This window comes from Diprion similis, chromosome 3 (assembly GCF_021155765.1).
Source record: "Diprion similis isolate iyDipSimi1 chromosome 3, iyDipSimi1.1, whole genome shotgun sequence".
Classification (NCBI taxonomy): domain Eukaryota; kingdom Metazoa; phylum Arthropoda; class Insecta; order Hymenoptera; family Diprionidae; genus Diprion; species Diprion similis.
This window is the reverse complement of record NC_060107.1, coordinates 8,036,174-8,061,382: the sequence shown is the minus strand read 5'-3', so window position 1 is coordinate 8,061,382 and position 25,209 is coordinate 8,036,174. Positions and strand designations below refer to the sequence as shown.

General features: G+C 40.8%; 2 protein-coding genes across 3 annotated transcripts; one reads left to right on the top strand and one right to left on the bottom strand.

The window, feature by feature from the left end:
- The first annotated feature begins 1,039 nt into the window (after positions 1-1,039).
- Positions 1,040-3,817, top strand: LOC124404563 (mRNA-decapping enzyme 1A). The gene is made up of 4 exons (XM_046878798.1): positions 1,040-1,420; positions 1,661-2,072; positions 2,551-3,045; positions 3,339-3,817. The coding sequence occupies exons 1-4, from the start codon at positions 1,212-1,214 to the stop codon at positions 3,564-3,566; spliced, it is 1,344 nt and encodes a 447-aa protein (XP_046734754.1). The 5' UTR covers positions 1,040-1,211; the 3' UTR covers positions 3,567-3,817.
- Positions 3,818-4,825: 1,008 nt separating this feature from the next.
- Positions 4,826-24,848, bottom strand: LOC124404566 (BMP and activin membrane-bound inhibitor homolog). 2 transcript variants are annotated; one of them, XM_046878801.1, is made up of 4 exons: positions 24,265-24,848; positions 9,369-9,375; positions 7,126-7,391; positions 4,826-6,647 (listed from the first exon to the last, which is right to left on the bottom strand). In XM_046878801.1, exons 1-4 carry the CDS (start codon positions 24,437-24,439, stop codon positions 6,388-6,390), a joined length of 708 nt encoding a protein of 235 aa, XP_046734757.1. In that variant the 5' UTR covers positions 24,440-24,848; the 3' UTR covers positions 4,826-6,387. The 2 variants fall into 2 exon arrangements, with proteins under 2 accessions (XP_046734757.1, XP_046734758.1); XM_046878802.1 differs by lacking the exon at positions 9,369-9,375 and having other exon boundaries at positions 7,126-7,398.
- Between the last annotated feature and the right edge of the window lie 361 nt (positions 24,849-25,209).

Here is a 25,209-nt window from a genome sequence, read left to right as displayed (position 1 = left end):
GGAGATTTTTTCCTTTTTTTTTTTACCATTTTGCTAAACTATGAATTGACAATAATCAATATTTAGCATTTCAATAATTGAGAAAAAAATATTGTTTGGTATGTACGTCAATATTATGCGAAAGGTATAGTAATATTTTCTAGCTACTTTTCGTCTCATATCCAAAACTTTTGTATTATTGAAAGACAGTGTTAACTTTTATTTTGCATCCCAGTTAACTTGCAACGAGCCTTATAGTAGATTCATTTTCATTATTCATTTTCATATTTGTTCAAGAACTTGCGTAATTTTTCGAAATTAAAACCCAATTACCGCTTCCAAATTTTGAGCAAAACTCATAAAATAGGTTCAGCCTTCGAGATATATGCAGCGTGCTTCTGGCATATAAATAGTCTTTCAGAATTTTTTGGAAGTTTTCAAAACTTGAGACATTGAATTTTTTGAATTCATTATTTTAAAGTGCACAATAAAACAAAAAAAATTTCTCCATAGGAACATTGTCGAAACGATTGGAACTGAAAATGAAGTATACATATAGAATTTTTCAAAAATATATGCATCTCAAAGTTAACTTGCTAAAAAAACTTTGAAAAAGTAAATTACACGTCTTAGAGATGCCACTGTCGCCTGTAAAAGATTTAATATATTCTGATAAATATACAATGTACTCGGTCATATGTTTGATTCACTTTTATTTTTTCGTTGTATAATTGCGGCGTACGTCATACATATTTCTCGTACGGGACTTTCTCAACTTATCAATTTCACGATGACGTCGGTATGTTACCAACGTTTTGTACGTGATAGTTGTTGGTTATGAAGAACTTCTTTTACCGGCGTGGTCATTTGCTCGGTTGATAATACGTGAAACTGCTAATACCCCCAGACCCGGCAAACTGTTACGAAAAATAACCTAGGGCTGTGGGTCTTTATCGTTTTTATACATCATCGTTTGTGATTCTGATCCGCCAATGCCATTGCGTGTTCTCGAAACAACAAACGGCGGATGCTCAGAGATCGGTGCGATTTACGAACGCGGTACCAATAATCAGTATGGCGTCCAACCGAGAAGCAGCTGCTTGCGTCGTTTCAAAATATTGCGAGTTTGCGGGAACGCTGTAGTTCGTGCTTCGTATCTTTCAGCTTTTAGTACGTCGTTGTGTCTTTTATTAGAGTTTATTAGCCGGTCGATCAGCCGGTCTTCGAGCGCGATGGCCGATTTGACAGAGTTGAAAATGAATGTTGCTGCATTGAAACGCGTCGACCCCTACGTTAAGGATATTCTCGAGACGGCGACCCATGTAGCCCTGTATACATTCAACGCCGAGAACAACGAATGGGAAAAAACCGACGTCGAGGGTGCTTTGTTCGTATATTCACGAAACGGGGAACCCTACAACAGCGTGTTGATCATGAATCGGTAACAACGCTAACATTATCCATCACAATCATTCAGAAATCCTATCTGACAGACAAAAAAAAAATAGCGGCAAAATATTGAGACACATATCTTCTTCTTCATATTAAGAAAACGTGTTCATTGGACCCGTCTCACATATTGTTTCAAAATGCTTTTAGTTTTAACGAATGATATTTTTATTTTTTTTTTCTTCAATGTTCAAAACTTACCACCATACTGTAAAACTTTTCTTTCTCGCAGGCTGAACACCAATAATTTGATGGAACCTGTAACGCAAGGGCTCGACTTACAGCTGCAGGAGCCGTTTCTTCTATACAGAAATTCAAGCTGCAACATATTTGGAATCTGGTTTTACGAAAAGGAAGAATGCGTCCGCATTGCGGCAATGCTTAATAAACTTGTCAAGGATTCTGAGCAGACGCGAAAATCTACTAATAAGATCAAGACGAAAAAAAACTCCGGGCCAAGTGTGAACAGTGTTGATATATTTAGCATGTTGAGTAAGGCCCAAGAAGACTTCAACACTAACAGGGGCGGGCCTAAGTCTCCAGGGAATAACTCGTTGTTGGAAAACATGACAGGTCCTTTATCAGCACCTCTCGGACCTGATGTTCCTTCACAAAGCGTTATGGACTTCTTTGCCAAGGCTAAGGTAAACATTAGGACTGTGCGGGTATCGGAATGCTTCGGATCGAGTCGGAAAAAATCTATTAGTTTTGGGTCGGGTTCCCACAATATTCGGGATTCCCAAAAATCCGTGATTCACAAAAATATTAGTTTTTTCGAAATTTTCGGAATTCCCTGATCTCCCAATAAAAGACAATATACTTTTTACCGAAAGTATTGATGTTATTTAGGTATATTATCTACTATTAATATTTAGAGTTTCGAGATTCTCAAAAATTTCTGGGTTCCTGACCATTTCAGGATCTTCGAAAAACCTGAATCGATACAAACCCGTTCTGAACCGGAACTTTTTTCACCAAATTTCAGGAACTCGTACAGTCCTAGTGAACATATTAAAGTCTTCGGCACTAACAATGATTTCAATACTTTTTTAGACTAAGTTTACCATGCGAGACAAAAAGTAGGAAATATCACATTACCACGTCTTTTTTATAAATAATTAGGTGAACCCGGGACATTTCAAAGCCGGTGATCAACCTCCAACAGGCAACCCTGGTCCTACAGGACCTGTAGCACCGGAGACTAAGCCTTTATTGGCGCGTCTGATGTCAAATCCAGCCGCACATACTCTTGAACATATCGAAAAACAACAACGATCTACAACGCCCCAGCCAGGACCTCCGTCTCATTCTCATTCTCAATCTCAGTCAGCGTCAACTATTCAGCCAAACAACGTATCAGGGAATATAGTGAACAGATCTAAAAGGCGAAATCGCATAACTACGACGAATCTCGAATCTGGGGCCACAACCGTATCAACAGCTGTACCACGAGAACAGCCACCGTTGACAAATGCCAATTCAACTGATACAAATAGTACTTCAGGCTTTCTCAGGATACAGTCTCCGACTAGCACCACGTTAAATAATCATCAACAACCATCCATTCCTAACGCAAATCCACTTGCGTCTTTATTTGCACATGCTACCGGACCTGCGGTTAGTAAATGGAGCTTCTCAGAAAATATTGGTAGACTGTTCATTTTTAACATGACACAAAAATTTTGGGATTCGAAAAGACTAAAGTTATATTCATCCAGATACATAAAACTTTGTAATTTTATGCCATCAGGTATTACTGGTAAACTGAATCGTTTAAAATTCCAATACTTCTCGACAAATGATATACTTGGCAGTGCTTTATGCAACAGGAGATGATATTTGTCTGTTGAATTTTGTTGATACAGAGGTATCAAATGATTATATTGCATAAATAATAATATTTGTTGCAGGCATCTGTGGAATCGTCAACCTGTTCAGCAGTCGGATCTGGCCCAGCATTGATGCCACCTGTTATGTTTGCTGCCCCTAGTCCCCCAGATCCATTGACAAGACCGGTTGAGCCACTGACAAGGAATCAGCTATTGCAGGCTTTTAATTACCTTCTGAGAAGCGATCCAGACTTTGTCAACAAACTTCATGAGGCTTACGTGAAATCTTTTGGTGAGATACTATCTTAGGTTCATTATTCGGACCACATTTAACCAGAACCGTCATGCAGGATGTGACGGACGGCAATATTATACACCGACTGATCGATAGAACTAAACTAAAACTATTCCTACAGCACACATGTGTGTAATAATTGATGGGAATTGGTATGTAATGTTCGAAGTTCGTGATTTTGACAAAACTCTCAAGTGAGTTTTACTTTCAGAGTGAAAAGGTAATGATTAAAAAAAAAAAAAAAAAAAAAAAATGAAAAAAAATAAGATAACAAAGGAAAAAAAGTAATACGTGAAATAAACAATTTCAAGAAAGAAAACTGTGGAGAAAAAACCCTGGACAGTATTTTTGTAAGACAAAATATTTTCTTTGAGATGTTGCACCAAGCAAGAAAGTTTTCTTGTCGAGTATTGCAGTTCTATCCGTGTCTTTGCGTATCTCACTGCGCAGTATAAAACTCCTATAAGGTTGTTGTGACAATTTATGGAAGCCTTGTAAAGCTATAGAATGCACGTCCCGCCAAACGATTTTTATCTGTGATGGCAATTTGATTATATTAAAACTGCATAGTGTCTACTATGGTTATACATTAAAAACGCAAAATAAATGAAACAATGTTCAAACAAGATGAATGGGATTCCTATTTTATCGAGTAATGACTCACCCTTTCTGTAATACGAGTGGCAAAAAAGGTGTATGTAACAAGGCATTGAAGGAGGAAATGAATAAAAAGGAATGAGCAAAAAATGTTCGGTTATTTTATTTGGATATTTTTTTATGCTCTGTATAATCGCCTTGCGCAAGACGATACATCTCGTTATGTGTGTACAAAATCGCGAATCATCTGCATTAATATTATTATTATTATCATTATTATTTATTATCAAGTTAAAATAATTATATAATATTATCACAATATAATATTTATTCGGAATATAATTAGAGCTATGGAAACTTTAATCGTCTGCTGGCTGCACGAAATTAAGTTTAATTTGACGTTTACGGACCTTGAATGCAGAATCCAGTTTAGTCATTCCGTCAATGTTAAATCTCGTATCAGCTGTTTTTTTTTCCTCTCTATCGCTCAAGTTTAAAAATTTTGCTAGACCGCAATTTGCAACAGTTGTATTATCAAAGGAAAATTCTTCTTTTCGTGTAATGCGCGTATGCCATTCTTTATTTTACCCTGTGCGTGTGATGTTGAGTATAATTATTAAAATACGTAAATGTAATTAGTTGTTTTTTTTTCATTTTTTTTTTTTTCTTTTTTCTTTCGTATCTCAGAAAATGATTTCTACATTGTATTATAATCGGATTGGAAGGATGTGTACAAATCGGTCATGTGAATGCCTCTTACGTAACACATATTAACGTGATGTTACAAATGATTTCAATCATTTTCAAATTTTGCTTTTCTGGCTGACAACTTGTCTGTTGTACATCGCTTCTATTTAACATTGTGTAGCACAGTTGCCAGTTACCTCGCAATCGCGTTTACGAGGACTTCGAAATTGTTGAAAAATTTTCAAATTCACAGGAGAGATTCTCTAAATTTAGAATCCAGGTGAAACAATTGCATCAGTAAAGGGATCTAATAAATGAGCTACCTTTGGTGCACATCTTCGACTTTTTGAACGGCTAAAAGGAACAGCTCTAAGTCAATTGTTGAATAATTAGTAGAGCATCAATGTATAAACGATCTACAAGTTATATCCTATTGCTAATTTTATTAAAAATATATACTATATGTCGATGAATATATTTCATATTATAATCCAATTTTACAGTTTGCACAGCATTAAGTTTACTATATACTATGTTACAAAATCTTGGTTTTCTATATCGTGTATTACTATATATATTTATATATTTACATTATACAAGTGCGTAAACAATTACGGACGGGGATACTACATATATATACATATATGTATATACTCGTTGTTAATATAGGAATCCGAATACAACACGATTACCTGTTCAACTCGTTGTATTTCCTTTACCGAGGAAGTAAAAAACGTCTCTCGGCAAAAAAAAAAAAAAAAAAAAAAACCCAACACATTATTACGGACGGTTTAAATTTCTCCGAAATGAACATGACGAACAGGTGCTCACAATCAGTAGAAAATAATCCCCGTCTTTGAGTAGAAAAAGGCAAAAATCATAAGATATGAATATTGTCTGAATTATTTTCTTTTTTTTTTTTTCTCTTCTTAATTTCAGTTTTTTCTCTTTCTTTTTTGTTTCTTCATAAAATTCACAGCCAAGAGAAGCCTCGTAGGGCCCGCTAGCTTTCTTAAGGTTCTATACAATTATAGTATATCATATAAGGCCAACCCTTTGAAAGAAGTCTTTAAATCACAATTTACAACTGCGGCCGTCCAAATACCTGTGCATTTATACACGTATGTCTTGCATACCTATACGTATATATATGTACGTATATATTTGCAAACAGCGCGTGACACTTTGTTGTTGTTATTTCTTCGCACTCCGTCTCGGATAATGCGGTGAATAGAACATGTACGAGAAATAATGGCCGTGTTCCTTGTACCAATTGAACGCGTATTAGAGTATAAGAAAAATTTTGTCATTGTTTCGTGCAAAGATTTTTTTGAATACCTTTGAATAATTCCAAAATTCATCTACACATACGGATATTTTCCTTTTCCTTTTTACTTGTTTTCTTCCGTTTCACCAACATCGATGGACACCCGATGCGAGGAGGATGCAGGAAATTTTCAACTCGTGGTAATTCTCGTTTCATTTTTCGAAAATATTCCACGCATATAATCCACGTATCTTCTCTTCCCTCTCCAGCGGATCGGTTAATCGTTAGACGAGAGGCACTTTCGGCGGTCCCAAAAGGGGCGGCGCGTTATCTGGAGCTCTGCAGTGCGGGCCGAGCTTGTCACCCTGCGTCGGCATGGGCTTCAAAAGTCGAACGGCCAAACCGGCGAGGACAAGTAAAGCGACTAGGCCGCATATCGGGACGGCTATCGTCGCCGTTCTGAACCAGCCCTCGGTCGCCTGATTTCCATGATTGCTGCTCTGGATAGGTCCGAAATTGTACGCTCGCTGGGTCCCGGACAAAACTGGAATTATCGAAACTGCCTGTTACATCACCGTGTTAGTTCTTTCACATTCTATATATTCCAGTCGGAATGTGGGTAGATTTGAAATTGCAATTCTTCGATACCACTACTTTCTATCTCTCATCGTCGGGGGACCAGATTCTGCGGTAGCTTCGGTCGCCATCTTGAATTTACGGGGATTTTTCTTATTGTCAAACAACTTACCAATTTTTTTTTTTTTTTTTTATAAAAAATCGTCGTAACTACAACCTTGTAGGAAATTTAATTCTCTACAACTTAATGGTCGTAGTCAAATTTTGAAATTCAAGATGACGGTTGAAGCTATTACAGAATCTGGTCGGAATTCTGGATTCTGAACCCCCGCCCGACGACCAGAAACAGAGTAGTCGTATCGAAAAATTGCGATTCTAGGTGTTCTTGTTTTTACACAGCGACCGGGCTAATAAGAAACACCGTGACGATCCTTGTTCAGGCTCACCGTGAAGAGTTCTGTTGAGTTTCGTTTGAACCGCGGGATCATCGACGTGATTGCACAAGTCCTGTTCGCAGCACAAAAGTCCCGCGGGACACTGTCTGTCCTTGAAACCATCGCCGAGGCACCCGTGCCACGGACTTCGTTCCGGCCTCAGCGAAGACGGATTGTTCAGGCTCGAGGGTAGTTCGGTGAAACAACCGGTGCCTCGGCACAAGTATCCCTGAGTTACGCAGGCCGCCTGGTTGCAGAAGCATCGGACCTCGCGTCCGGTCGGTCCTGAAAACGAAACAATACGAAATGACATTGGGAAAGTTTGTGTCTAGGATTTGAATTTTTCAGGGTGGTCCGAAGGAGAAGGTGGAATTCCGAGTCCTTGCGATCAGTTTATAAACGACACGTCAGTTAGCGGAGAAGAAAGAAGAAGGGTCGAGGACGGAAAGGAGACGCACGTAACTCATCCATCATTTACATCTTAGACGGAAGTGGACCGAGATTCTCCTGGCTTGTCATAATAAATTAAGGAAGCCGGGAACCCAAAGGGCTTCTTTTCGACACAGAAGCACACATTATACAAATACCCACGTAACAACATAACGGAGATCAGCGCGGACCACCGCATCGCACAATTTGCCAATTGAATTGAAAAGTTTGAATAATTAGGATAAAAGGAAAAAGGCCGGAGCATACATAGGTATGCATACATGTGCACGAATTATTCCCGATACATCGGCAGCAACGTCAAGGATGGAATGTCTCTAGTAATCAGCGACGAACTGGAAGTCGTAAAAGATAAACCGTGCCCTGTTTATGTGGTACATGATGTAGGTGTATATGTATGTATGTATGTATGTATGTATGTATGTATGGTACATGGCAACGTTAAGCTGTATGTACGAGCAAGTGTACGTATACGTATAAACCGTGTGACTGAGTATATGGCGCACACATACCATGGAACCAACTATACTATACACACCTTTGTTAACGCATGTATGTATAATAATGTATATAAGGTACATACATGTAGCCGGGGGTACAAGGAGTATAAAAAAGGTGGATAAAAATGAAGACTCGAAGGGGGGTTCGACTCGAGAGAAGTAGACGGACGCAGAGAAGCGCGGCGAGAGAGACCCCTCGGGCGTATTAATGAGCTCGATATGAAATAAACCATTAAAAGGCATATAAAGCGGCTGAGGCGGTCTCTGACTAACTAACGTCGTATTTATTATTATAATATCAAGCTGTCTTTCTCCGTCAGTACCTCGCTCGCTAATAAGCCAGCGGCGGCGTCTCTCCTTTCCTTATGCATCTCCTCTCTTTCTCTCCGTAAGTTTCACTCGGCGTTCTTCTCTCCCGAAGCCCGGCGGGTCTCCTCGAGGGCAGAAAGAGCGCGGAGCGGGGGTTGGTGGGAAGGGGGTTTAGCTCGGCATGGAATAAAAAACGCTAAAACAGCCGAGTCACAAAAGAAAGATTAAAGTAGAGAGAATATATGGAGAGAGGCATGCGGCTGCCGCTGGTGATGCTGACGAAGCCGGTGCTGCCAATGCTGCTGCTGTTACTGCTGCTGCTGCTGCTGCTCCTGCTGCTGCAGGGCTCTCACGAATCGAGAGGCGAACCTCGCTGATGCAGAGAAGAGCGACATGAAGAACTGGTACTGTTCGTGTGTGTATGTGTGTGTACAAGATCGAGCGTGTGCGCGCTCGTTTAAGATAAAAAGGGATAAAAAAAATATGAGAAGTAGAAGAAGAAGAAGAAGAAGAAGAAGGAGAAGAAAGAAACACAAGGGAAGGGGGAGAAAAAGACGGAAAAAAGGAAAGAAGAAAAGCAGAGAAACAGCGGGAGGTCGTTTCGACGAGCTCCTCTCTCCTCTGGCTCGGAACCCGGAGAGGATCCTGAGAGCTGGAGCGAGACGCGAATAGATTCGACTCCGGTTAGCTAAACAAAGACGTAAGACGGCCCGCCCAGGTCTCTCGTTCTCTTTGGGCTCTCCCAGGCTTCGAAACACCGAAAACAAACAGTGCTCTTCGCTCACGGGGCCATTCGTTATGCGTCCCAGGCATATTAATTATTTTCCGACAAGCCTTCTTAATTCATCGTTATTGTTTTTCATCGACCTCTACGCGGCATCAGCAACGCAAATGGACCCTATCCAAATACCTATATAACATATACATACACGTACCTCAACCCTTTGTCGTGCCCAGCTGCTGCTGATGGTTGCTTGCTTGCTTACTTGCTTCGGACTGACTGATCCTTTTATTTGACGAATATTATGTCCTCGCATATATTGAATAATGTCGAGGATGCTAAACCGCAGGAATGTCTGAATGAGGTGCCACTTTTTTATAACCCCGGTCTGTATTGCACAGCCGATCCTGAACTGTGATAAAACTGGTGTACGCCAATTTTAAATATTCCTGTAATCCGAATGCCCGATATTGAGAAGTCATTTTTCGATCGTTTAGAATTGAGATTTTGAAAATCTGGAATCCGTCAGTTCGCTTTGGTATATAATACCGGGCCGTATTATATACGTTCCGTTAATCGTTTCAACCACGTTATATCAACGAGCTACATCTAACCGATCCAATGCAGGAATGTACGTTATACCTGTTGAATAAATTTCAACGCCTGATCGAACGTCCGAGCGCAGCAATTATACACATCCTGTAACCGAATGCGTAGCTAATTCGCGACTGCTACCGAAACGCTACATAATTAATGTGACAATTCGTCGCGGTCCGTGTATGCGAAACCGGATTTCAAACGTTCGAAACCGAATTAATGTTCGTAAAAGGATCCAATTCGAGTTGTGTATTTTCAACTAAAAATTATCGTATGGGATTTACAATATTTATTGTATTATCTCATACATGTATATACACACGGGAATAACTTACAGTCAAATATCGCGTACGTGTTGCTGCTGACCAACAGGTTCTATTTCTCAATTCTTTCGCTAACGGAATAGTATAACTAACTTTCATCAGCTTTAAGTTTATACACATATATATCCATGTACGATATAACAGTATACAGAGTGAATTGCTAACGACTGCATGGTCCATCGTCTGCTATAATGTAATGCACATGCGCTACAATTTCAGAGCAGTGCAGTATAATCCAGGGGCGACTAACCATCATAAACGTAACCTTAAATATTCTGCCACTTATCTCTGGCAGTTATGAACTAGTCGAAGCCGTACTTTTCTGTTGCACGATCGAAAGCAGCGTTGTCAATCTTGAAGAAATTTATTCAGATCTAAAGAAATTAGAGTAACTTTAAAGAAAAAAGAACAGTTATTTGTTTATTAAAAAATATTCTCGTTTAGGCCGGAATCTGAAGAAAATCTAAACTACTTGTGAGGTTCCTGTGAAAATATGCACCAATTAGATAGCGTCTGCTATCATCAATGCGTTGACTAAACCCCGCGGTATGGAGTGTATAGAAGAAGGGCACTCTCTAATGGTGGTGCGTTGAAAATGTGGTCAAATTCCGTAGGCAAATAAGGGTACATACATACACAGATCGAATAACCGACGTGGCCGCTGATTGATACTAAATTGAATCATGAAGTTAGTTACGTACATAGATATCAGTGTTAGATAGATTAAATGCAAACATTTTATCAGTGTTAGTTACACATATGAAGTGTATAAAGTTGGACTTACATGCAACTTGCGTTTAACAGCGCCATGGCGCCACCCTTATTTGCGCCGAAAATGAGGTCACATTTTATAACCCTAAGATATCCCTCCTATACACTCTATGACCCGCGGTTCTCATGTCTTGCAAAAATGACAAAAAACTCTATCCGTGTTCCGGAAACGTTGCAAAGGTACCCCGCGTTGTAAGAGCGATTTCCGGGCTGTAGGAAAAGCGCGCGCAAGGCGCAATTTTCAAATATGTATGTATGTATGTATGTACGTACATACGTACGTATATGTATGTACCTACGTCGGTTATATGCACACAAGCCTGGTCGTTAGGATGAATAATTGGTATGCGTAGCACGGCGTTATATGCAGGCGTGTCAGCAGCCGCGTCCAATTGAACATTGAAATGCGTATTCTGTTTCTGACACGCGCGACGCATAAAGGGATCTCGACGATTGACACGCGTGTGCGCCTAGTTGACCGTCCCGTAGGGGATCAGCCGCAGTTTCTTTCACCTCGAACCGCAGGCTGCACTTGAGGGTTTCTTTGTGTTGGTGGATGCAGGCCTCGTGTGGACACGCATGCAGCCAACTTTCCGTACCGCTACGTGATTGCCCTGAACAATTCGCAGCCTATTAATAGATTGCGTATATAATTTGCCTTTTCTCTATTTTTCCGTATTGGCAAACTCCGCGTGGCAGCATGGCTGCCTGCACTGCTGCAGAATTACTGAGATCTATATTTATAAATTGACACCGTGCAACGTGCAACGTGCAACGCACGCAGCTGCTTTGCATTTAATAGAAACGTAACTGAACGGGACACATCGATAATTATTGATAATTATTGATTATTACCGATTTACCGGCTTTATTATTGGTAATAATACTAATAATGTTTTAACACATATACACGCGGTAATTAGTACGTACATGCCTACTGTTCTGTACACGTATAACGACGTAAGATTTTGATCTTTTAAAACAAAACCTTGAACCTGAAAACTACCGTACAGTCAAAGCAGTTCTTTTTATATCGGCTGTACGACAGATAATTGAGAGATTTTCATCAAATAATTACAACCTGACCGAATTAATTTTTCATTATAAAAAATAATATCTCGTCGGCATCTTTCGGTTAGCTTTGCTCTCCTCCTCCTCCTCCTCCTCCTCCTCTGCACGCATATACTCAATGTAATACCTATAAGCCGAGATGGTTACCGCATCAATGCTGTCAGTCATCGAGAAAGGCCTCGAGATCCTTTATATTTCGGGGCCATGAGAGTGCAGTCGTTAACCGTGCTGCGACTTGTACAATATTCAACATTGTGTACTATGTAATAGTTGGAATTTGACTACATATACGTATAGTCGAGGAGCTAACGAATAATCTACATGTTTAATATCACGGTTCGATGCTGTGTGCACCCAAAGCGTACTGCACACTATATACGTGTAATAGTTTCTGTACTATCTATTCATTAAATGTTATTGACACTGCAGCAGCAGCTACCACAGCGCACAAGGCGCGGTTGTTGACCGATTACAAAGAGGCTTAAAATCTTTAGCTCCGTGTGCATGGCTTATATAGCTCTATACTCGTCCTATTTGAATAGTCAGGAAACGGTATGTATGCATGTACCTTATATATACCGACCCGGGGCGTATATACACATTCTAATATTGACCGACTCGAAATGGTTTCGAACGTATAAACTAGCCGAGGGATAATTCTTGAACAAATATAGAAACTGCAGCAACAGCAGCAGCAGCAGCAGCGGCAGCAGCAACAACATCGAGCAGATGAACGATGATGGGAACGAATACGAGAAACTTGGGATTTCGGGCATGCTTACTCTCTGTGCAAACGGCGAGAATGGTTATACATACCCACCAAATCGAGAGTATATTAGTGTAATTAGAGCCGCGGGTAAAACCGGAACTCGATACGTGTGGGAAACCATCGGAAGCCGACAGGTATATATAAACGTATACGTTGGTGTAATTTTGCATTCGTTTTTCACGTGAAAATGTGGGAAACAAACGCCTTTACCGTAGAACGAGATATCGATGAACGAATAGCTGTTGTGGATTCTAGGTAAAGGCTGTACTGCAGTACACGTAATGTGTATGCAACGTCGGGAAGACTTACGCCGACGTATCTCTTGCAGCGAGGACCTAAATTATTCCTCGGATTGCCAGCTACGTGAGATAAATCAAGCTGCTGGTATCGCTGGTGCTGCTGGTGCTGCGAATGAATTACAGTGTATTCGAACTGTGTGTATACATACATGGTATATGTATATACACACTTCTCGGAATTACCGTGGCAAACGCCGTTCGTCGTCGTTCCTCCATCAGTTTCGATAACTACAGACAAATCTTTGGCTGCACGCATATATTTATACCTCGGTTACACGAAGGAGTGAAGCAACAAGTTTGTACGAAGGTACCGCTTCAACGCACTACGTAATGCAGTATCGCGTTGTCTTGTCTGCAACAGCTTTGATGATTTTCTACGTTGTACCAAAGACAAGATGGATTTATAGTCGAAGGAAAATGGGGGAAAAACGTTTAAAAAATTTCACAGAAATGGATATTTTATTTGTGCCAACGATGGCGGACACGAATGAAACAATACTTTTAGAAACGAATCCGAGTAAAATCGAATTACACAAGTTAAATTGTGAAGAATTTGAAGGGGCGGGGTTCGATTATACGCGCTTTCGAAATTTTGACTTTGGGAACTTTGAGCTTTGGGTTTCGGACGATTCGAAACTTCGATGTTTCGTCAAAGTTCGATTTCTTTACTACAAATTTCGTCATTAAAACATTCTGAATTTGGCATTTTCGGAACTATTCAAATTCGAAATTTCACCCTCGCCCCAATTCGAGAACAGGTTCTAACGTTTACAATGATTCAAACCCTAGTATTTTCTCATTACTTACCATCATTACCATTGTCACAAACACTCTAAAATTCCCGGCGACATTCCGAACCTTTTTCTCCATCTTCCTAACTTTCGATTCAGACAGTGAAGACTATAGTCATCCATAAAAGGTCGCGTAGTTACCCCGTTATTAATATGCCTCTATAAGACTGCAGGCTGTTATATTATACCAATGAACTCTGGCACAGCTGGACGAGTGAATGGTGACGGTCAGGTTTTCGCTACCTGTCGACCGTCTCATCCCGACATTCTAAAACAAAAACATTCCTGTATATTTGCTCAGACCTGTAACTATCCGAGCATTAAGGGCTTCGCTGCGAACCGAGGAGGAGGCCAAGGATGGGAAGTAAAAGAGGGGGGGGGGGGGGGGGGGGTCGAAATAACCGGCCGGTCAGAGTTTTGGGTCGTCTGGGCGTGGGGGACGACGGCAATTAGCAAGAACAATAGAGAACCAAGGGCCAGTTCTTCTGCGGCCACTCTCTCGTCGGCATTGCTGGCTTAAGTCCATACCTTTCTGGGAAGCACCCGAGGGCGAAGGTATAACCTGAGGTTTCGACGTTCCTTCCACCGCTTCAGGGCAGGTAGCCACGCACCGAACGGTCGGTATCTCTGTTGGGTATTGGGCGATCTCACGCAACCAACCTGTGCATGAAGATGAAAAGCTAACTGTCCAAAAAGGCCAGACCTTTCCTTCGCTAGATTATCTCGACGTCTTTTTAGTACGTAGTTATAAAAATTGATCGCAGAATTTTGTCACTGTGTACTAGTGTTAGAAAATAAATTTTTTCATTTTTTTTTTGTTTTTCACACGTGCATATTGATGCTTATTTTTTTGTTTTTTAATTTTTAATTTAAATAACATGTAAAAAAAAAAAAAATTGAAAAATATTTGGATCTTGTTTTTTCTCGTCAACGGCTTGACTTATAAACCATCTAAATAGAGATTCTTATAGGAAATTTCACGCTCTATAAAAAGTATTGGAATAGAATTTTCCCAACTCTAACTGATTAAGAGATATTCAAGATGACGCGATGTTTGTAGGCGAATGACTCTTAATCGGTTAGAGCTAGGAAAATTCTATTTCAGTACTTTTTTTTATAGAGCGTAAAATTTCATATAAGAATCTATATTGAGATGGTTTATAAGTAAGGCTGTTTTTACGAGGAGAAAAATTCAAAAATTTTCTGATTATTTTTTTACGTGTTATTTAAATGTAAAATGTAAAAAATAAAACAGACAGCTCTAAATATCAATATTAACAGCTCATTTAGGCTGAGATATTTTATTCGAGATGCTTTAACGAAAGTTTGATGCGCGTTTCAAGATTTTTTTTTCCACTAACTTTTGGTCGCTTTATCAACCAGCTCGATTCACGTGATAATATTTCGCAATATATAGGTCGTCTCGAATAAGGATCCTACTCTAATAAAGCATCGAGTGTCAACGCGCCGCGAGCATTGTCCGAAATTTCCGAATTTCTTCGTTCTGGTCTTTCGAGAAGGGATGAGAGGGTGGTTCGTATCTCCCTCGTCGATTTTGTTACCGAGGCATCCTGCAACCTGGCAACTAGTGATTAGGATGCGTTTTAGGCTGGCATCGGATTGACGCAGCCCTACTTAAATCGAGGTTCGAGTATGCGGAGAGACCTGGAGGACGAAAGAAAAGCAGTGGAGAGAGGAGGAGAGGAGGAGAGGAGAGGAGAGGAGAGGAGAGGAGAGGAGAGGAGAGGAGATGAGAGGAGAGCAGGCGGAGCTCGAAGGATAGGGACTGCAGGCGCCCGCCATCAATTACAAGCAATTGCCAAATTACTCCAAATTATATATACGAGCTTGGGTTATAAAATTTTCTTCCCTCGTCCTCCGTCTTCGCATTCTCCTTTTCTTTTCTCCTCTCTTTTCTTCTATCCCGCTGTTCGAGCGAGCGCGCTTCTTCGCCTCCTCAACACCGCGCGGGAGGAGGATTATAATATTCTCTCGTGCAGTTCTAAATGTATAAATAATGACAGAGAGGATAAGAAATCGCCGACAGAACACTGCGCAACGATTATACGCGCTGCGATGACCGTACGAGAAAATAAGGGGAGAGGAGAGGAGAAGAGGAGAGAAGAGGAGAGAACGGGCTTCGTGAGTTCGGAGTAAAATTTAGGGGACAGGGATAAATACCCAAGATGATAGGCTACCAGTCCATGGATGGAACGGGAACTAAACAACCTGGAAGGTAGACAATGCGCCGAGAGTCAGACCGTCGCGTCCCGCGCTCAAGAATTATCCACACAATAATAGATGCCTATAGTATAACCCGAATCCGCCGAAATTCGTATAGTTCGAGAAACGTAATTAACGGTCATTATACGGCGAGGTTTCGTCGAGACAAAAAGGTGCCGACTGTAAAACTGCTGCCTGTATAATGAGCAGGGATTCGAAGTCGTTAAATGTTCTCTCAATTTGGCACAAAGGTTTTGCCAACAGTCGTTGAAGACTGTGTATACCTACGTATAAACGCGTTGACATTGCTCTATCGTTTTGCTTCACCGTCGACATAAGCTGTTGAGCTCATTTTCTATGAACCGATTACCTAGGCAATTTGTAAAGATATATCGATAGTGCAGCGGAGGTATAAATGCACTATCGATCGGTATTTGTGATTTTCTGTTAAAGAGAGTGCAACAAGCAGCAGCCAGCTATATGCAGGTACATACATACATACATGATAAATATCTAGCCCAGCAAAATGATGTTGATTTTGTCATAGTTATTTTAAATCTTCGATCTATATAACGTGATATATCTATATAATAATACATTTATTCAACGTGAGTTATCAATTGTTGTTTAAAAATCACCGACTCTATTTCATTACACAAGAATGTATATAATATACGTTTGTCTCTCACGGATCTGTAATCCCTGGTGTTGGTGAATTGCACCGCGCATTTGAATAACAATATCCACTGCACTTTACATGCAACGCGTAAGCTTGGACGCGCACACTTTGCAGCGGATAAGTGCAGAGCCGCTGTTGCATTGCACACATCATATGCAGGAGTGAAACTTCAACTGTACGCATGTGTACGTCATACATACGAGTACGTACATCATGTAATTCTGCAAAGATTGGCAGACGCGCGGCATCGTTTGCGCGCGTAAGCATCTCTAATTGCAAAATAAACGGGTATAAGATTTATATGCATATACGTATAGTGTAATCTCTCTCTGTGCGTGTCGGTTGAAATCAACACTGCTGAAGTTACGATCTTCTCTACCCATATATGATATAACAAGTGCACTTTAAATGCAACGATTTCCTGCACGCTAAACGAGAAGGTAATGACCATTTTTTTCACTAGTGTATAGTCAGAAAGATTTCTTATGACGATAGAAACTCTTGCATGTAAATTTCAATTCTCTGTCCACAGCTCGTTAGAATTGTGAAGAAAAAAATTTAATCTTTGAAAATAAAGAATGCCACGTCTTTTATTCAAGGAAGTAAAAACACGTGGAGATTTTTTCGTAATTACATTACTTGTATAAATTTTTCATTTCAATACAGGCCAATCCAACGGCTGAAGGTTTACCTTGATTTTCATCGCTTCGATTAGTTACTCATCTAGTTTTATAGTAAACTGTGAGGGATACGCACGAATTAGAAAATGAGGTAGGTAGATACGTGAGATAGATCGGTAAGTGTATTACAGGAAAAGGCAAGAATTTTTCATAAAGCCGATCGATCAATCGCTACTAGATATTACAAGATGAGAAAGCGCGGCCCTGCAGGCATATGCCATAAGATACCGGATCGTCGGGTTGTCACGAAGAATTTTTTCTCCGTCCACAGCTTAAACGTATACATATACAAGCGTATATATTATAACATATATGTGTAACAAAACGTTCACCGCGAATTCCGTAAACCTAATTACTGCCCTCGATAGATTTTTATGCAGGTACGGCATATTATGCGCGTAACGTACATGTATACAATATACAGGTGTATATAGGTATACTAAAGCTTGTATACCCGAAGCGTATAAAGCCCATCGTCACTCACGTAACGTGCATGATGGACCGACCGATCGCTCTGCCTTCCAATTTAAAAAACGCCGCTCACTCGCTAGAAACGTGTAAGATGTTCCTCTACCGAATCTTTTGATCCCTCAACTTACTCGGCCGCAAGTTTTTCGACCCTTTCAACGCGCCGCGCTCGTATATTATCGCAACTTTGTCGATGAGAAAAAAAATGAATGATAAAAAAAAAAAAAAAAAAAAAAAATGTGTAGAAAGTCGAAAAATATACATGGAAAAAAGTCGTAATACAAAATGATGAAAATGTTTAATAGCTGGAGCAAAAATATAGTATTTTTGTAATTTTTATATTCTTATATATAATTACTGTAAATAATTTATGTCCTGACGGTTAAAATTTATTTTGACTCTGATATATTTTTTATGCTTGAAATAATTTTGCTGTTCTTCTATATTGCTATGAATTTATTCTGTCGCTATTCTGTAGTTTATCCTTCTTATATGAATTTGGAATATTCCAAATTTTGATTATACAGCTAAATTTAAAAATGCTATACGAATGATGTATTAATTCTGGAGTTTTGAAAATTCGACATTTCGATCCCCTTTGAATTTGTGGCTTCATACAAGATTCTATCGATCCGCGTGTTTGCATGGTTATCGATAAGTTGAATTGCAGCCAGAGTAACAGACTTTCGGCGATAAGACGAACAAAATACTGCGACGATACGCGGTATCAGAAAGCCTGCATTCATTCGCCTCCGATATTGCCCCTCGGACCTGTGCTCGCGTTGTTTAATATTTATTTATTTATAATAATAATCTACACATGTAAGATCGAGTTCAAACGATATACATATGTATGTATAACATGTTGATAAATTAGCCGATAACGGCCGTGTGCCATTGACACGGTGTGTTGCTGCGCGTATACAACGCATGTATCTACATACATACGTTGTACATATCAGCCGGGCATAGGTCGAAATAAACAGTAGTCATTCAGAGGTGTAACGAAACAGGGTGCCGGGATATTTATCGCATAAATAATGTATAAGAAGCCACAGCATATATGTATAGACACGAGAAACAGCAGCAGCAGCGGTGACTCAAATAAATACGAAACACACTCATCGGATTTGCCCCTCGGTGCCATTTTCGTCGTTGTTGATACATAACTGTGAGTTACTATGCGGGACGTCGACAATGGCTAAGGTTCAACCTGTTCGCACCATGATATTGTAATTATTGATATGTTCTTGTCCTTTGTTTCATGCATGTATAATAATACCTGCACAGATAGACTTATCCGTGACTGTGAGCATTTTTTAAGCTTGCCCAATTTCACCACGGTTTATGTATTATAGATATAACCTTGTACAGTAATTTGGGCTTACGGCTAACTTGTTTTCGGTTCGAAAGAAAACGAGAGTTCGATTCTATACGAATTATTGGACAATGACTGTGAGAGATTGTTAGTCGTTGCCACGTAATCCGTATAGAATCGAACTCGCATTTTCTTTCGAATTGCAAACAAGTCAGCCGAAAGAAGAAGGCATTAATAAACATTACTGTATGTAATTTTGAATTTTTCGGCTCTCGGTCGATAAGACATCGTGGGATAAACGAACTCCCCTGTGCAGGAGTATAACGCGATGATTCAGAATCAGTTCCGCCTCTTCACCCTTCGGCAAACTCTCGAAAATACAAGGGACGTCTGTGCCATGCAGCAAGTGATGCATGCACTTAGCAGCTGCTGGCGCATCCACGCATATGCAGACTGCAAGTGCACCAGCAGGAGCATCAGCAGCAGCAGCAGCAGCAGCAGCAGCAGTCAACGACGCGAGGAATAATCGCGGCAACTGCATTTCAACGAGGGAAAGAATTATACGGAGTTTCAGGGATACCTACGTGAGTGCACGTAGAGAAGCTGAATATAGGAGGGGGTGAGGTTAGGCGTAGAGAACGCCTGCAACCACCGCACATCATCGTTGGACATTGTGTGCATTTGAATTCAAAGCCGAACGTTCGTTCGAGCTGTTCAACGAATTCAACGCGTCTCGTTCCTTGCTTACTTGCTTGCTGGCTTGTGTTTAGCCCGCGTCATATCGCATACCAAACATTAACGCTTTGAGCTTCTTCGAGGTTGCTGCTGCTGCTGATGCACCGAGCTGCATATCGCGCCACGAATAACAAATACAAATACCGGGCATGACAAGAAGCCATACGTACCTACATACTATACATGTACTGCAGGTTTCTACTTTTATTCCAGATAAAAAGTATGAAAAATCATATTCGAGCCGCGTTTCAGAATCGCGGTCAAACCTAATTCGCGAAACTTGAAATTGCATTCCGATTATTTCCGCTCTGCAGTTCCGACAGTGCGACAGTCACAAAAAGGTTTAATAAGAAAAGAAGAGAGAGGCGAACTACCGTCCCCGTGTCCGTGTTAAAAACAGTTCGAGCTATATTTATCTCGGGGGTTTCCTTTCGTCGAATAGTATATCTACCTATACGTAAGACGGCGATACGTACATACATACGTCTAACTAACTAGGTTGCCTTACTTCCGAGAGAGCAGGCCCTGCACCGAGTTCAATTGCAACGCCCGCGAGTCGAGTGTTCTTCAACTGCGAAGAGCTTTATTATTTCTTGTCCTGCGATATCGTAATTTCATTATACCGCGAACCAAGCATGACGTGTAGTGTAGTAAAAAGCAGCTATTATAAAGCTCTTGGAAAGAGGCCACAGATTATACTCTTGCGTATACAAGTAGGTACATGTATTATACCTATATCATGTATATTCTACTTCGCAAGATACAGATATATATAGATATAGATATATACAGATTAAAGACAGAGAGAGAGAGAGACGGAGAGCTTTCCGATTTGTTAGAGAATTGTTTGTTTAAGTTTGAGAACGAGGGCCTCGAGCCACACTCCTATCGATCTCTGTTTCAGGCAGCGTATGTACGTACGTACGCATATGCAATACATACTCAAGACAACATGCGAGGAAGATCCATACGCGCGTGTGCATATTCTCACCGATCCTCCTGAAATTGTATATTTTTTCCCCTGTCAAATATAAATTTTTCGTTTTACCGTTTAGCAAAAAACTATATGTAAATGCCGTGGCGCCCCGTTGTGTACAGAGTTTACATCTCAGCCTCACACGTGCACGCGGACGCGAACGGATATCTACTATAAATGTTACATGTATACGTGTATAATATATGTATGTATATACAACATAAGCACGACGTGGCCGTGTATATTCGCGTGAATTACCGCACCGTGTCTACTGTAAAGTCTCATACTTATAACTCGACGATCCGCCGTGTTGGGAGTGAGTCCGGTACAACGTATATGTATAATATTCTACACACACACACACACACACGCACACACATACACATACATACACACAGGCCTAAATACACACTCCGAACACGGTCAGTGACGCATATGTATATTTGAACGGTGCACCGGGGCCTGTCGGGCCCATATGCGGGGCGCCAGGACTTCCGCGTTTGTCTGGAGGTTTCGTTTCGTTTCGTTTCGTTTCGTTTCGGTGCTGTGCGGTTTGTACGTCCATCCGGGTGCGCCGATACCCATCATCGCTGTACGAACTATCATCGCCTATACACGGTATATCCGTCTATAACTATCTATGTAGATGTATACATTGTAGGTAGGCAGAAGCGTGCAGCGGTCTGCAACACCACGTGGCTTATAATTTTCGTGAGAGAGTGCGGTATAAGGTAGTGCAACGGGACGGCGGGACAACGGTTCGGAACAGGAAGGCCTCCCTCCCCCCTCTTTCCACCTTCCACCTTCCACCTTCCTCCTTCAGGCTTTACGCTTCGTACCGTCACGCATGCACGCGTTCGGACGCGCCAGGCGCCTAAAGGCGTCTCCGACGTTGGATGACAGCGACGACGACGACGACGACGACGAGGACGAGGACGAGGACGAGGACGAGGACGAGGACGAGGACGAGGCGGAGGCGGCATGTCCTGGTGTCCGTCTCTTCCCCCTCCCCCTCCTTCTCCTCCTGCTGCTGTTTGCCTGCATGGCCGAGCGACGATCCCGTCCGTCTCTGTGATCGCATGCGACTCGGCGCCGGGTGTGCGCGAGGGGATTCGGCGGCGCCAGTCGTCGGCACACTTTCGACCGCATTGTGGATGTGATTTATGCATCATGCGTGAATCGTGATGATACACATGCGTGATCGTAGGTGCACAGGATGTACAGGCATGAGACACGGTGTATGTATGTATGTATGTATGTATGTATGTACCTACACGTACCTGTAACGACGTGCTCGCATCATTATGGTCCAGTCGGAATTTACATTTGAGATTGCGATATTTCGATGCAACTGTAATTTTCTTTATTTAATGACCGGAGGACTAGATTCTACGAGGCTGAAGTTGGTTACGTTATTGTAATGATATCTTTGTCGGAAAAATCTTTATTTTATAACTACAGGGATTTCTGAAAGGCAGAACTTGTTTATATTTTTAAAATTGAACTACTCTAATGTCATTATATAAACTTGCAAAATAGTAATCTTTCTCTCCAATGTTACTAACTTCAGCCTCGTCAAATTTTCAAGTAAATTCCGCCGCTATTTTAAATTCACTGGGGGATCTTTGTTTTTGACAAATAACTCGGACGTTTTTAAACTTTCAACTAAACTTGCGAGGAAATTTAATCCTCGACAATTTGGGTTGAAATGATTTAATTTGAATCATTAAATTAAAGATAGCGATCGAAGCTTCTGCAGAATCCGATCGAAATTCCGGATTTAGACAACGAACGACCGCCGCTTCCAACGATTGGAAAACGAAAATAGTCGTAGGTATTTGGAAAAATTGCAATTTCAGATGTCGTTGTTGCTTTTTTTTGTACATTCCGACTGATCGTGAGCTACATACTCACGACGAATCCTCGATTCGGAACACGCATCGTCCGCATACAAAAGACACGTGTACGTGCATTGTGCATACGTGCATACCTACTACATATATACATTCATCTATCTGTAGACTGCCGTTCCACAGCGCTGATTGCAAGCCGAAAGGGTTTTCCCGTAAAATGAGACGGCCGACTTGACTCGTTAAATATGCGACTCGCAGCTCAGCGTGCCGCGAGCGTGATGCACGCGCTTTGCATCTTATGTGCATATATGCCCACATGTGTGCATGTGTAATTGTGTTAGTGTCTGTACACGTACGTATCTACTGTATAAGTACCTACGACTGCTGTGGAGGCCAGTACACCACAGAACAACCGCCTAACTGGCGCCCGCCGCATATTTTATCGTCCACGTGTGTGTATATGTATATATATACATATATATGCACTTGTACCCACACACATGCATACCGAAAGCGCATAATATATAAGTATATAACGCAAGATGCGTCAAGTTGTATGGTCTGTACTTACATTATAAGTTTGTATTTAGGCATGTATATATATATTTATATACCTTATACTGAAACCGCGTGTGAAATTAATTGTATATACGGTCGACGTACTACCGTGATACTGTAATTATTATGAAAAAATCACGCGATTTAGACACCTATGTTATATTAATTAAATACACATGTACAGTAGGTACGAGGGTACTTACACATACCCATATTATACCTTTATATATATATATATATATAAGGCGCCGATTTTCGACACGCTACGCGCATATCTACTGCCACATTATTGCATTACGCGTATGGGATACTGCGTATTATAGATACATGCATGCATAGGTATGTGCCCGGTTGTGTGTATTATTATTCACACGAGAGAGAACCGCTAAATGTGTAGTACGTATAGCGCATACTCGATATACTCTACACACCTTGAGGCGAAATCTCGGATATTCGTTTCGGAGCTCTGAACTAGCCCTGTACCATACGTATGCAGGCATGTGTGAACCTAAATACGTGTATGCATATCTACTTATATCATTCGATTATTGTTATACAATATTGATTATACCTGTATATATGTAATATATAGGTGTAACGCTATTGTCATTTGAGAAGTTATATTATACGTGTATTACGTGCCTGTAGGTATACATGTATGTTTATGCTGTTAAAACTGATATTCGTATCACGCGTTATACCTGTTTTTAGGTGTATAAAAATCAAGAACAGAAAAGAGCGGAAAAAAAGACAAAGCAAATATGAAAGGTTTATAACAAAAATTAAATAATAAAAAAAAACAATGACGCAACACGTGTATAATAAACAGAAGTTTCGACATTTCTCACGTGCACGATATTCAAGTCGTGTGATAAATTGTTGTGAAATAGTTAACGCGTCGCCCCTTGGATCGTGGCCTGCATGTGATGCATATTACCTGCTTGCACACGCGGTTATTACGTGCAACTCGTTGAAACACGTCACATGCTTAAATATGATTTCTTTCATTCGGCTTCAGGAGCGCTGTTAAGGGTGAGATTTGTTATCGCTAGGATATATTTACCTTTGTTATCATTGTTGTTGTAGTTGTCGTTGCTGTTGTTGTTGTTGTTTGTTATTCTCCTCTCCTCCTCCGCCAGCATTCCGTTGTCGTCATACTCCAAATTGACGGAGGCGCCCGCCGTCGCGACGCTGAGGGTCGTTATCGTTGCGAAAGTTATCAATTCTCGTGGCAGCATTTTGCTTCAGCTTGATATGTACGTATGTGTCTGTCTATACACCTTTGTACGTACGTACACGTTGTACTATCCCGCTGAGCAAGTAAACACTTTCTCAACTCGGTCCAGAGTTGGTCGATCTTTCGTCTATTATTATATGTACAAGTATACTTTTCCTCTTTACCAACGTCACCCGATTATTTTACTCGATATTACGTATCGCAAGTTTATCGATCCGTTTACACTGTGGATAGATCGGGTAACACGAATAATTTCAACTAAGTATATACAGGCGTAACAATATACCTGCACCAATTTCAACTCACGATGTTTAATTTCCGCTCAAAGAAACAACGTCGAATTCATATTCCATACACACCGCGCACTGATCAAATCACAGAATAATACATCGAATCGTTATTCCGAAGGAAACAGTAATTTATCTCTGGTCGAAAGAGAGTAAGATTAAGAAGAAAATCGTTTCGCAGAAAATATACGTCGCCGAATTTACTTCGAGCCAGGTAAAAACTCGATTTAACCTCGTTAAACGTTTAACCGGCTTCCTTCGATTATTATATCGTTTCAACCAGCGTGCATCTCGAGCGGCATCGAAATGCGGTTAAAGTGCACGTAAAGCGCGCGTCTCTTACGTACGGCACTGAACCGACTGCGAGAGGAAGAACTCGGCCGATCGTAGCCGGCGAAGAACGCTCTCTGATAGTTTTTAAACTACGGCGGCCCTCGCCGAGGCGTTCCGGTCAGGAGGTTCGTCTGTGTGGGTGAAAACCGGC

Excerpts from the sequence above, each read along its gene's own strand:
- LOC124404563 (XM_046878798.1), top strand. The coding sequence starts at position 1,212 with ATGGCCGATTTGACAGAGTTGAAAATGAATGTTGCTGCATTGAAACGC. Across the intron at positions 2,073-2,550 it reads ACTTCTTTGCCAAGGCTAAG|GTGAACCCGGGACATTTCAA; the intron begins GTAAACATTAGG and ends ATAAATAATTAG. Across the intron at positions 3,046-3,338 it reads CACATGCTACCGGACCTGCG|GCATCTGTGGAATCGTCAAC; the intron begins GTTAGTAAATGG and ends TATTTGTTGCAG.
- LOC124404566 (XM_046878801.1), bottom strand. The coding sequence starts at position 24,439 with ATGCTGCCACGAGAATTGATAACTTTCGCAACGATAACGACCCTCAGC. Across the intron at positions 6,648-7,125 it reads ACTCAACAGAACTCTTCACG|TTTTGTCCGGGACCCAGCGA; the intron begins GTGAGCCTGAAC and ends CGATAATTCCAG.